This window comes from Anoplopoma fimbria, chromosome 13, assembly GCF_027596085.1.
Source record: "Anoplopoma fimbria isolate UVic2021 breed Golden Eagle Sablefish chromosome 13, Afim_UVic_2022, whole genome shotgun sequence".
Lineage (NCBI taxonomy): Eukaryota > Metazoa > Chordata > Actinopteri > Perciformes > Anoplopomatidae > Anoplopoma > Anoplopoma fimbria.
In genome coordinates this window covers 323,575-337,891 of record NC_072461.1, presented here as the reverse complement: position 1 = coordinate 337,891, position 14,317 = coordinate 323,575, and the positions used below count along the sequence as shown (strand labels likewise).

Here is a 14,317-nt window from a genome sequence, read left to right as displayed (position 1 = left end):
TTTTATTGGTTTTAATTGCTGTGTAAACTTCTTTATATGCAATAGAAATATAAAGCAGCACATAATGATGTTACGTTGAATGAGCCCTGTCCTGTTTTGTGGATCATCATCTATAAAAGCCGTCTGTTTTAAATCTGCTGAGGATCCTCTTAAGCGTTAGCTGCTGTCTTGTCAACACAGTATTAAGATCATAAGTATGATACGTTTCACCTTGAATTCGTTGTCTGTGACTGTCTGTCTGCAAATCTACGTTGAACTGTAAGCACAGAAAGCTGTCATCCCTCTGTCTACAGGCACAGTTTCTTCTTTTGATTTTTAAAACCCTTTTGTGCACTATTTTAATCAAACAGTGCTGCATATGGAATAAAATGTAAAAATAAATACAAATAAAACAAGGACTTCAGGGCTTCTACATTTGAGCAACTTTCATGTTTCATGTTTATTTCTACTTCACTTCAATATCACTTCAAAGATTCATTGAACATATGTTTGGTTATTCATTGGGCCAAATGAGAAAACACGTGCAGTCGGCTCAATGTCAAGAGCATAAACAAAGCCAGCAGTGAGAGCGTCTCGACCAACTATGCTGTCATCCTCTGCCCTTATTCTGAGACAATCCGCATGATTGCTCTCAGTTGAAAACACTGACATTTCCTTCCTATTTATTGTCTTCTGAGCATTCATTGTTCAGATATTTGGCTGCATAGCTATGCATCAGATGTGACACAGTGGAACCTTTGACCTTTAAGCCCGGGGAGGCATTTGTCTTCCACAGTAACAACTATGTGGTGACTATGTTTTCTTTGAGCCACTGAAAGTTGTTGTGCCATCAATCTTCTGCTGTGTTCCTGCTGTTTCTTTGTCTGAGATGACGAGTGGCGAGACTTTGTTGTAACTGTTAGATTTAGTCTAGTCACAGTTTTATCTGCTCAGCATCAGTGTTGTATTATACTGTAACCTACACCTGGGTTATTGCTCAAGTTCTTTACTCTGCCTATTGTATGGTGTAACAAATACGTCATCTGAGTGGGAACAAGTCAATCAGAGGTTTACAGACTAACCTCTGTGACAACAGATTCTTTTTAGATTTCTGAAAAGATATCAAAGAACAGCACTATACAAATAAAACCTGGTCTTTCCATCCACCACCGGCCATTGTCCATTTATTTCTGAACCACTTTTTATTCTACAAAAACTTTTATTTTAGAGAGATATATTTATACAGCCTATTTGCGTGATATCATGTTAGGATGAGTTCATTTTAGGCCATGTTAAAGTGGTGTAGGAATCTTCCAGTAGAGGGAGCTTTGAGGCCAAACATCAACTCCTCAAATAGTAGGAAAAGCCAGCAGCCACTTCAAACTACAGGGACAAACACACAATGAGCTATTCTACCGAAGGATTAGTTTGAAGAGAGTCTGATTATGCACCGTCAATAGTTATCTTTCATCCTCGTGCAGCTCATAACTACAGCATTTAGTGGTTACATGGTGGAAGTTTAGACAGAGGAGCTCTGATCCTGAGTCTGTGAATCATCTCAGCACCAATCATAAACACCAGATTATCAGACTCGGATTTGAAGGCTATTACACATCCAGAGACATATCTGCCTTTCTAAAGCTGACGTAACTACAGCATGACTTAAAACCTTTTTGAGTAAACCATTACATGTCTTTCACTGATGGCCAGACTCACGTCACCCTCTATTTGAACTGACCCTCATCATCATGATGCTTATCTTTATTCGGGTATTCGCCTTTCATTCATCTCTCTCTCTCTCTCCCTTGCTCTAGAGCACACACACACCCACACACATACAAACACACACACAAACACAAACACACAACACACACACACACACACACACACACACACACACACACACACACACAGACACACACACACACACACACACACACACACACACACACACACACACACACACACACACACACACACACACACACACACACACAACACACACACACACACACACACACACACACACCCACACACACACAAACACAACCTGTTAAAGATATCACACAACATAAACAACGACAGCACATTAACTACTTTCTCCACTAAAAGATACAGATGTGGCTTTGCTTTAGTGAAAGGGTGAAAGAACTCTTTTCAGGATTTAACAGGTAGTAATTTGTAAAACTATCAGGTTTTTTTTTTTATTAGGATTCCTTGATTATATTTTTTGCACATTTTTGCATATTTATGACTGAATGTGTGATTGATTTGAGATTTTTATTTGATTTTTTCCTTAAAAAACTAATTTAATCACATGTTTAAATCATGAATTTTGCAGAATACACCCACCATTAACTAACCACTGCAAAGCCTTCTTTTACACGGACACACACACACACACACACACACACACACACACACACACACACACACACACACACACACACACACACACACACACACACACACACACACACACACACACAGAGGCATTATCTGATCTCTTGAAGTGTCTCTGGTCTCCTCTCTGTCTACATTCATCCTTATCTGTGCAGAGATGCTTCTTCAGAGAGTGCTTCTCCTCCTCGGGCCTTTTGGCTCAGAGTCCATTAAAGTGACTCAATTCATCCATTCATTAGGCTTCGTATAAGACAAGCAGGATTACACATTTTAAATATCCCCAAAACGATATACCTCGGTTTTGATTTAAGCTTTGGATGTAATATTCTAATTACCTCAAATTTAATTGTGGTCAATAATGCTTTTTATTTTATTTTGTTTGTTTGTTTTGTTTATAGTGCTCGACTAAGTTTAACAGCCAATCAGGACATTTAACGACACTGAGAACTACTTTTTGCAGTTCAGTGTGTATCTGCGGCTCATCGGTGAGTGACAGGTCCGGAACTGTTTCCTGTTTGATTGAAAGTTTGAAACGTTAAAGAGCCACTCTGTCTGCGGGTTTGTTTACCAAGCAAAGCTCCGGGACGGGACAAGCTCTCCTCTTATCAGAGGATTTGTGAATGGGACAATAATGAGGTCTGATAGAGCAGCAGGTCAGATGTCAGCTCGTCCATTAGCTCCTCTGATGGCTCTCTGTGATAAACTCCATCACTGAATGTTGTTTTAATGGATCCTACACGTTTAGAACTGGCAACATGTGATAATATCTAGTTTGGGTTCAAACTTTAAAAGCTTTTAAAGTATTTTCACTTACAGCATGTCGAGCTCTAAATATTTAATGTTAGTTGACGATATAACAAGATAATCATTTTGAAAAAAAACCATATACATTAAAATAAAGGTTAATAACTTTAAGATAAGATTGAGATAATAAGAAAATGATTAACTTTTAGCCCATAGAAGCTAATTAGTAAGTAGGCGTGTTTTGTGGATTATTTGTCATACACAAGAAAACGAACTTTATTTTTATCATTATTTATTTTAATTATTATTTGTATATATCACCAATTCGAATCGAAGACAATAAAAAAAAAAAATATAATATACCCTAATAAAGAAGCTACTCTTAAAGACAGTGAGTATGAACCATCAGCTGGTTTTTAATTAACTGCTAATAGATCATTTAAAACACACATCATAGTCTGACATTGAAGTATTAACATTACATTAATGCAGACATGTAGTGCTGTAATCACCAGCCTCTCACAGCCAGGTGTGCAGCCTGCAGTGAGGCCTGCAGGTGTCCGTGTCTGAAGGGCCCCTCTCTGGTACCTGTGACCTCCAGCAGCTGGCTGTGGGTCACCTGTGCGGCTGAAGACGCCCCGTGGAGGCCGCAGCCGAACACCGGGTTATAATGTCCGAGAGTCACGTCATAAGGAGCCGGACGGGACCCGTCCCGCACCAGCACCGGCACCAGAACCCTCCTGGCTGCAGACGGACACAGAGACGTGTCCTGCTGTTGGCGTTTGCATTTGTACCTCCTGTTCTGAAACCAGATCTTCACCTGCGTGGAGGAGAGTGAGAGCAGCCGGGACAGGTGCTCTCTCTCCGGGCCGGACAGGTAACGCTGCTGCCTGAAGCGGGTCTCCAGCTGAGACACCTGGGCCTGAGAGAACAGCACCCGGGGCCTGCGGGGCCTGGCCGGGGGTCTGATGGTTCTGATGGTTCTGTTGGTTCTGCTGGGCTGTTTGTCACAGTTTATCTCTGAAAAACAAGTCAAATAAAATCAAAGTCAATGTTACTGAATGTTAAATACAAACACGTGTTATCCGTTTAAACAACAGGCCTACATGTTAAATAACTGTGACTTAGTTTTCAAGAAAAAAAAAGATGGATGTCGAGTAAACATATTATTCTGAGAAAATGTGCTTAAACTATTTCTTCATAGATACATAAGATACGTTTCTGGTTAGTTTAGTGTTTCGTAGTGTTTTATATAGAATCATAGTCATGTTGCTGTAACATAACGAATGAATTAAAAACATCCTACTGTATACTTGTTAAATTAAATAAAGTAAAATGAAAACCACAACGATGCATTAAATAAAACTGTCTGAGTTGGAAGAAGTAAATTGTAAGTAAATATTACTTTGACGTTTTAAAGACGATATTTAAGAACTGAACTAAATTCCAAACAACACAGTCAAGTTATTTGTCCGGGTTTAAATCTGACCTTTTAGTTAATAAAGGACTTGTGAGCACTTACTGAGATTGTAATAATTATCACATTACCAAACAATAATAACAATAATTAAGTCTTGAACAGTTACTGCCTCCTCATTACTCGTTTCATCACTTTTGGATTGGTGGCAAATTATCGCAAATATATGGACCTCCCAAATATTTCTGCTTATTGAAGAGACATCTTCTGCTACTATGTTCTGTTTTAAACTGAGAGGTTTCAGGATAAAGTGATACAGTGACCAGTATCCCTGCTATCACTCAAGGCCTCTAAGCAGAAAGCTGAATGATTATCATGTATGCATCATCTCACCCTGCTCATGGTTCTCCTCTTCTGCAGCTGGATTGTTAATGTGGAGCTTCTCCTGCCTCCCAGAGACGCATTCACAAACGTCCCTGCTCCCTCCGTGCTCATAATTCATCTGAAAAACCTGCTCAGTCATCAGGAATTCATTTTCAAAGTCGTTGTGGTGCTCCAGCTTTAAGATATCCTTCACCGAAAAAGGCGTCGTGGTCGTTGCACTGGTCTGCATCCCGACCTCCTCAGCTGGCTGCAGAGCTGCTGCTGCTGCCGGGTCTCCTGACTGACTGGTGATGAGGGGCAGGGGGGGATTCAAACCATTCAGGGCTGAAGAGCAAGGTAGAGGTAGAGGTAGAGGTAGAGGTAGAGGTAGAGGTAGAGATAGAGGTATAGAGGTAGAGGTAGAGGTAGAGGTAGAGGTAGAGGTAGAGGTAGACCTGTCACCCCTCAACACTGGCCAACACCCAGCCTGGCCGCTGCTTTCTTCTCACCTTACAGGAACACCTCACACCATTGACCCTCCTCTCTGACTGAGACTTTGTATTTAATTACAGTATTGGCTTGCAATAGCAGTTTTCACTTTTTAATCTTTTTTTTTTTAAGTAGTTGGCCTGCAGTGACAGGGTGACACGACATGTGTTGCTTACTGAAAACAAGTAGCCTAAGTTATAAAATAAATAGGAAAGACATTTTCCCATTTTATTCATGTATTTCCAGACATATTCAGAGATTTTAATAAAACAGCTTAAATCATGTGTTGAAACAAACGCGTTTGCGTCATTAGAGAGGAACAAGTGAAACACTGATTAACCTGTTCAGGAGGTCATTTATTCAGTGTGGAGCCAAGTAAAGCCACTTCATCTGCACACAGGTCACAGGGTTGAGTGATCTTAGGTGATGTCGAGCAGCTTTACCATCAACACTGTTTCCCTCATTATTAGTGTTCTCAGGCCACAACAAACAGAAACATTATACCTGATGTTGTGGAAGCGGAGACAGGGACAAGGACAGACGGCGCCGTCCCCACAGACCTGCAGACGAGACAGGAACAAGGACAGACGTCCCCACAGCAAGGACAGTCCCCACAGACAGGAACAGACAGGAACAAGGACAGACGTCCCCACAGACAGGACCAAGGACAGACGTCCCCACAGACAGGAACAAGGACAGACGTCCCCACAGACAGGAACAAGGACAGACGTCCCCACAGACAGGGACAAGGACAGACGTCCCCACAGACAGGGACAGACAGTGGAGGCACTGACAGGAACAAGGACAGACGTCCCCAGGAGGACAGACGTCCCCACAGAACAGGGACTGACAGGAAGACGTTTCTAAAGCTGTGGAAACGTTGATGGGTTGTTTAAGGACAGTCGGAGTAATGACATGTGCCATGGTAAGTGGTAAGAGTTAATGATAAGGTTACACAAAACAAGCTTATTTAATGATGAACTTATTTGATGCATGAAATGCAGTATGAGTCCTGTTTCTCATTATTTAGAAATGTTTAGATGATTAGTTAACACCTTAATGGATAATCAGTGAATGGATGTTAACTCACAGTTATTTATTTATATGTATACATGTGCATTGTTAAATTAATAGTTTTTACTTTCTAACTCTGCTGCTATAACAATACTACTTATTGTAATAATAACAGTATAATAATAACAATAATAATAATAATAATAATAATAATAAAGATGGTTATGTACACACTTTTTCAAATTGTTCCATAGCATTAAAAAATCCCAAATATAAAAAGAAAAACTCAAGAACAGCTAAATATAGCACACAATTAAAACACTGTAAAAACATAATTGTATGAATAAATCATCCAAAAGGCAGAACAAGTGAAACTATTCGAACAAAGGTGGTTGTCGGCAGACCTGTATAACTTAAAAAAAAAAAAAAGAGTTGTAAGGGGAAATGGAAAGTCTGTAAAAGTTTGTCTTACGACAGGATTGCAAAGCAGAAACAGTGTCTGCAGATTGACACGAACTGGAAGACCGGACCTAAGCTGAGATGTCTTCACAGCATTAAAGCATTAAAGCATTAAAGCATGAATCCTCTTCCCTGTTTTGCTTAAACATAACATTGCTCTGATCCTAGATTGTTTAGCTCACTGTTGCATAAACAGATCAGCCTTCATTTTTGGGATAAGGGTATCAATGCTGTGGTTGGACATGATTATGAAGGAGCTCAGGGCTGATGACAAGCACCTCTGTTTTTGTCAGAGTTCAACTGCAAGAAATCTTGTGATGCCCATGTGTAACATCTGCGTGACAGTGAAATGAGATGTGATGGTGAAAGAGAATGATATGACTTAATGGTAGCATAGAAAGAGGTCAGAACTGGTCCAAGAATCGTTCCCTGAGATATGCTACATGTTGTCGGTGCAGTTTAGGAGATGAATTAAGTCATTTAGACAACAACTTTTGTATTAGAAAATTTGAGGAGAACCAGAGCCCACCCAATCCTTAGGTCTATTAATAATCATAGCATGATCTATGGTGTCTAATGTTTTTCGATAATTTTGGAAATGCAAGGCAATTTTGAGATTGGTCTGAAATGTTTTTTAGCTGATGGATCAAGGCCAGGTCCCTAAGCAGTGGCTAAAGAAAGGTTACTTCAAAAATAATAGAGTGTAGCAATAAGGGGGATCTATTGGCAGAAATGAAATATATTACATTACAATTACAGTCATTTAGCAGACGCTTTTATCCAAAGCGACTTACAGGAAGTGTATTCAACATAGGTATTCAAGAGAACTACTAGTCACCAGAAGTCATCAGTGCATCTCCTTTCTTAAACAAGCATCTTAAAGCATAAACCAGAGCAAAAGTATAGTGCAGAGGCAGATTACTACGAATACAATAATTGCAACAGACTAATACGAATATAATAAGTGCTACAAACTACTACGAATAGGATAAGTGCAGTAAACAAATACGAATACAATAAGTGCAGCGAACTGATACGAATACAGTAAGTGCAACAACTAATACGAATGCAATAAATGCTACGAGGAAGGCTCAGGGTAGTACTTCTTGAAGAGGTGAGTTTTCAGCCTGCGCCTAAAGATGGGCAGCGACTCTGCTGTCCTGACGTCAGTGGGGAGTTCATTCCATATATATTATTATTAAGCAACAAAGTATTAAATAAAATACACTGGTGTTCAGAGAAGGAGAGGTCCATCATAGACACATTAAATCCAAGGCATAAACTAGTCTAAGGTTTGGCCTCTGCTATGAGTTGGGCCAGACACATGTTGAACCAGATTGAAGGACTCAGTGATATGTAAAAACTCAACTGCTGTATAATTTGAGGTGTCATCTACAGATTAAAAACCCCAACCAGGATTATCATTTTATAAAATAGTTGTTGATTTAAAATAAAAATATGAACATTTCTTCAAAAACATTTGGTTTATTTTGGGGGTCGACAGATTCCAACAAACCACAGTGGTGAGCCCGATAACTTTCACCATCAGCACAAAATGGAGCTGCATTTGTGCAGTTTAAAAAAAAAAAAACACTGGCAAGGCCTCCACCAACACTAGTAACTGGAATACTCATAGTTTTGGGGTAAAGTTCACTCAGCTCACCAACCTTCAACCAAATCAAGGAACGGAATAGTAATAAAATAGTTTAAGAGGAAATTCTTAGTGGTCAGAGACAACAAGGCAAGCCTTACGTTAGTGTATTGTAATGGATCAGTCCTCGTGGGTTGGATTTTGGATACTTCACCACTCTTTCTGGTGGTTAACAGCCCGGATTTTTCTCTAGAAAGAGTCTTGACCTCAGGTCACAGTAAGAATCCCTTCAGGGGAGTGACTAATATCTGATACAGCCGGTCCACAAGAGGGAGCCAGTGAGTCTGAAAGTTCTTTGGGTGAAGGTTGTAGGGGACAGAATAAGCTTTATTTTGTACCTGGTGGTCCATAGTCACTTGTTGGTGATTTTAAATATATTATCTGTTAAATGCGAGGACCCAGGTCGTTTAGGTGAAGACCACCCCTGCCAAAGAATGATCCACGGTTCCAGTAGAGATTAGAATTGAATAAATAATAATAAATATCTGTACAGGTTGACTGCAGCCAGGTGTGGAAGCTAAGGGTGCATGCCAAGTCTCTTATTTGTCGTTTCCTCGCTCCTCGATCCTCGCTTGAGCCGGAAGTCGTTCTGCGCCGCCATATTGACGGCCGTCCCAAAGCTCTTATTTCGGCATCGAGGAGCGAGGATTGAGGAGCGAGGAGGGAGGAGGGAGGAGGGAGGAGGGAGGAGCGAGGATCGAGGAGGGATAACCGAGGAGCCATGAGCGAGGAGCGAGGAGGGAGGAGAGAGGATCGAGGAGGGAGGAGCGAGGAGCGAGGAGGGAGGAGCGAGGATCGAGGAGGGATAACCGAGGATCGAGAGGAGGAGCGAGGAGCGAGGAGGGAGGAGCGAGGATCGAGGAGGGAGGAGCGAGGATCGAGGATCGAGGAGGGAGGAGCGAGGATCGAGGAGGGAGGAGGAGGATCGAGGAGGGGATAACCGAGGAGCCGTGATCGAGAGCGAGGATCGAGGATCGAGGAGGAGAGGAGCGAGGATCGAGGAGGAGGAGCGAGGATCGAGGATCGAGGATCGAGGATCGAGGAGGAGGAGGATCGAGGAGGGAGGAGGAGGATAACGAGGAGGGATGATCGAGGAGCGAGGATCGAGGAGCGAGGAGGGAGAGGAGCCATGATCGAGGAGCGAGGATCGAGGAGCGAGGATCGAGGAGGGAGGAGGAGGAGGATCGAGGATCGAGGAGGGAGGAGGGAGGAGCGAGGGAGGAGGAGGAGGAGCGAGGAGCGAGGAGGGAGGAGGGAGGAGCGAGGATCGAGGAGAGAGGAGGGGAGGAGGGAGGAGAGAGGAGCGAGGAGAGAGGAGGAGGGAGGAGCGAGGAGCGAGGAGCGAGGAGGGAGGAGGGAGGAGGAGGAGGAGGGGAGGAGTGAGGAGGAGGAGGGAGGAGGAGGAGGGAGGAGGGATCTCCGAGGAGCCATGAGCGAGGATGCACGAGATCCTCCTTCCAGGAAGTGTTGCTCCGCCGACACGCCCCCTCATCCTTCATCAGTGATCTGATTGGACGCTGCAGCCGATCGTTCTGATCTGATATAACTCATCATCACTGGAGTTTAATACCAGAGTGATGACAGATCACACACTGAATGCATTAAAGTTAGAGAGAGTTAAAGAGTTGGAGAGTCTGTCTGTCAGTAGAAACACTTTTACATAATTTATCTTCATTTCCATTCATTCATATGAGGCTAATAAATCCTGAGTGTCAGGTTGATGAGTTATGTAATTCCAATTTACCCCCAAACATTGAGCCTAATAAATTAATTCCAGTGTTTAGGAGAAAACATAATCATATTCTGGATTATTTAAGAATGACATCACAATCCGAATTTCAAAACATACAGATGTTAATAATTAATAAATAAGACAAACGCATTTCGCCGGTAGAAATCGGTCCTTATGAGCAGGACACAGAACACAGTATAAATACACAGAACACAGTATAAATACTAAGAACACAGTATAAATACTAAGAACACAGTATAAATACTAAGAACACAGTTTAAATACTAAGAACACAGTATGAATACACACAGTTTAAATACTCAGAACACAGTTTAAATACTAAGAACACAGTATGAATACACAGAACACAGTATAAATACACAGAACACAGTATAAATACTCAATACAGTTTGTTAAACAGGTAACAGCTGCAGATAGAAATACATTTCTACTCTGGCGGTGATGATTACTTTGTGTCATTATTAATATTAGTACAGTGATGATTACTTTGTACAGTCATTATTAATATTAGTACAGTGATGATTACTTTGTGTCATTATTAATATTAGTACAGTGATGATTACTTTGTTTCATTATTAATATTAGTACAGTGATGATTACTGTGTTTCATTATTAATATTAGTACAGTGATGATTACTGTGTTTCATTATTAATATTAGTACAGTGATGATTACTGTGTTTCATTATTAATATTAGTACAGTGATGATTACTGTGTGTCATTATTAATATTAGTACAGTGATCATGTGATCAGTGGCTGCCGTCATCAGAAACAGACGTGGCTTCACGTGACGCTACAGAGGAAAGGACGTCTCATGTCTCTTAAAACACATTTCCTCGTTTCCTCTCTCCTCGCCTGGTTTCCTTGCGTCTCTCCATGCATCCCTGGTGGGAGGGACTAAGACGCAAGGAAACGACGCAAGTGAGGGAATCGAGGAGGCAATTTAAGAGACTTGGCATGTACCCTAAGAGTGCTGCCAGAACAATCCAAGTCTTGGTTGAGCAGAGGGAGGAGACCGGATATGAACATTTGCTCGTTGCGGCCTTGGCACAGGGGGTGCTTTGCTAGAGGGCTCCATGGGAATCTTGTCCAATACATCAGTCACCTTTGCACCTGGAAATTGCAACCATGAGGACGGAATAAAAAAAAATGATTGAAGTCATGCAGGTCGAGGATGTCGTTTCTGTTTTCCAGTTGATGTCATCTTGAGGTCACAAGAGGAGCACCTCCCTCTCCTGCTACGAGCACCGACAACCGACCAGGTGAAGTTGGTGTGATGGAGTGGAGCTGACTTTGGGCTTTGAATCCTGCCCAGAGCTGGATCCTGGAGGGAGGGACAGACACAGCAGCAGGACAGGTGGCAAAATGATGGTCCATGAACTTCTCAGCTTCCTGAATCTGCTATAGCAAGGGGACTCCCTGTTCCAACTCTGCAACAGTATCAGCAGGGCGGACGCATCTGACACAGCTTGATGGAGAGGTGGGTGGAGCAATCCTTGATACAGTAGGTGAGCTCGACGCGTGGGCTCCAGAATCGGTTGTGGTTGTGGAGATCTTTGCAGTGGCAGATTTTTGCCAAGCCCAGATGGTCAGAATCAGGGGACGTAAACAGTGCAGGCCGTGTGGTTGAACTGGGGCCTGGGTGGTTGGTCGGGGGCCAAAGAGAGAACAGGCCACCAATGTGTTGGGCAGAGAACAGGCCACCAATGTGTTGGGCAGAGAACAGGCCCTTGCAAGTGATTCAGTTTGCCGCCTATGAAATATGTATGTGTTCAAAGAAAAAACTGTGCCATATGCTATTCCTAGAAAAGACAAACCCATCTCTGTTGTGCTTTTTATTTTTGAGGTAAAATCATCTGTAGCAATGTATTTCTAGTTTTTAGAGTTTATGTAGAGTAAGCATTCAATTTTGTTGTACTCTTTAAAATCTATTCAACCCCACTGCTGTGTCCTCAGACGCTGTTTTAACTGCACTTCTGGTTTATTCTTCACTATAAAACCCCTGTTTCTGTGTCCTGTAGACATCACATTAGTGCCACTAGAGGTCACTGTTTCAAAGGTTTAACTTAAACCTGTTGCATACATGGACCCACCGAGGTTTAAGGCCTCTGTGGGGATACTGATGTTCCTCTTCCTCTTGGATCACCATGTGATGACAAGTTTCATATCAGGAGAAAATTAACTTTTATTCACCGAATAACATCAAGAGAAAGACCACGACACCAGTCGGTAGCCAGATAAGTCATACTAGGATCGCTGATGTTGACTGTAAATAACTACTTAAGTGTTATCAAAGAGTAATTGAAGTATCATGGCAGCAAGTACAGTGAGCGGAAGAGCAAGTAGCTGGTGCAGCAAGTGTAAAACTAAGTCTGACTGCAGCTGGTAGCTTGCTGTTGTAGCTGCTGCTGCTCGGGCCATGGCGTTAACAGAGGAACCCACTGCTCTGACCATTGGGAAATACTGCTTAGGCTGGTCACATTGCAAAAACAGCTCCTGTTCCTCGTGCCGTAAGTCATTAATAAAAGTGACCATAACTGGTGATGAGTTGCTGATGGCACCTCCTGCTATCATCACAACAACAGCTGCTTTAGTCATATAACAAGTGACAGCAATGCCTGCTCTCAAGCAGTGTGAGATGCTGGTCTCCACATGTCCCACAGCAGCAGCAGTTTGAGACTTGTGGGGACTCCCTGCTGACCTCTGCTGCTTGTTGTGTCAGGTTGTTCTTATGAGAGTTTTGTAAAGGGACAGAATATGTTTTCTTCTGTTGGTTTTATTGAAATCTATTCTATTTTCTATATCTCTTTTTAAGTCTATTTTATTTTTTTGTGGAGTTTTCCCCTCACCCCAACGCAGACTCTAAGGATAAGCATGTCTCTGGGACAAATCTGTGATCTTGAACTATGTAGATTGACTTTAATAGCCTAATGAAGTAAAAGTCCCATCATAATTATAATAATTTAGCCCATCTCCAGGTTTTACCAGTTATCAAAAAGTGTCAGTGTCCTATACAAGTGCACAAAAGTAAATCCAATCTTTATAGGCTATGCATGGCCCATCCTTCTTGAAGTTCACACATTTTCAGTTCAAACATGTGTAGAAAAGTTAATAAGAGTCATGCTCTTTTCTTTTAGGAAAGAATTAGAAAAATGTGGTAGCTGTACGGTTACAGCAAATGATTTAAGTCAAATAAATGCTAATAAAATCAAATAAATAAATTGAAAAGTGCATCGGCATTTGTTGATTGTTACATGTGGTCATCAACATCTGTAGCTGCTATATATGCTGCTTTAGCTCCCTGGACCTGCTCTTTACGTGACAATTAAAATTAAAAATGCTTTAATAGAACCTGAAAACTTAATGTTTGGGTTCTCCACAGTGCTATTATGTAAAACAAGCCCACCTTTTACTGACAAACCAAGAAACCTGAACTTCAAAAGCAGAGGGGGGAGGGGGACTCAGACATCAACTGTGGATTGTTTGACACCTTGGGGATTTCAGGGTGTCCAGTTTGATGGGTAAATTACTTAATCGCTACAGCAGTGTTCTCTGAAGGCTCGAAGCAATGCTCCCGTTCCTTAAAATCAAAGCCTTTTCTATTGATTCCACCATTTGTCCCCTCACTGTAACATAAGAAGCTAGCTAAGTACAGTTTTACCACAAAATACCCCTAATTCATCATAGAGCAAAATAGGAGGCTGATAGCAGCTGAAAGAGGAGACAGAGTCAACTTAAACTGAGTGAAACTGATCCATGCCTTCCTGTGGCCAAAATGCAACTAAAGATACTCATCAAAATAGTCTGTGACATTGACATCTCCATTCAGGAGAGAGGGAGACTTTCAGTCAGAGTGTTGACTCATTCAAGTCATCAGATACGAGAGTGTGTCCTCATATTATTAAAGGTATGCACTGATTTATAGAGAGACTCTGGAGCTGAAAGCTAGCTTACCTAAACCAGGTGAAAGACAAAATGCTCAGAGAAACTATGGAGAAAGAGATTTTAAAAAATGGTCTAACTTCTGTATTTACGTAGCTTTTTA

At 41.7% G+C, this 14,317-nt stretch overlaps 1 protein-coding gene across 1 annotated transcript; it reads right to left on the bottom strand.

Annotated features, from left to right (window-relative positions):
* Nucleotides 1-3,634: 3,634 nt before the first annotated feature.
* Nucleotides 3,635-12,693, bottom strand: nkx2.7 (NK2 transcription factor related 7). The gene is made up of 4 exons (XM_054611725.1): nucleotides 12,650-12,693; nucleotides 11,499-11,596; nucleotides 4,937-5,251; nucleotides 3,635-4,146 (listed from the first exon to the last, which is right to left on the bottom strand). The coding sequence occupies exons 1-4, from the start codon at nucleotides 12,691-12,693 to the stop codon at nucleotides 3,635-3,637; spliced, it is 969 nt and encodes a 322-aa protein (XP_054467700.1).
* Nucleotides 12,694-14,317: the final 1,624 nt, after the last annotated feature.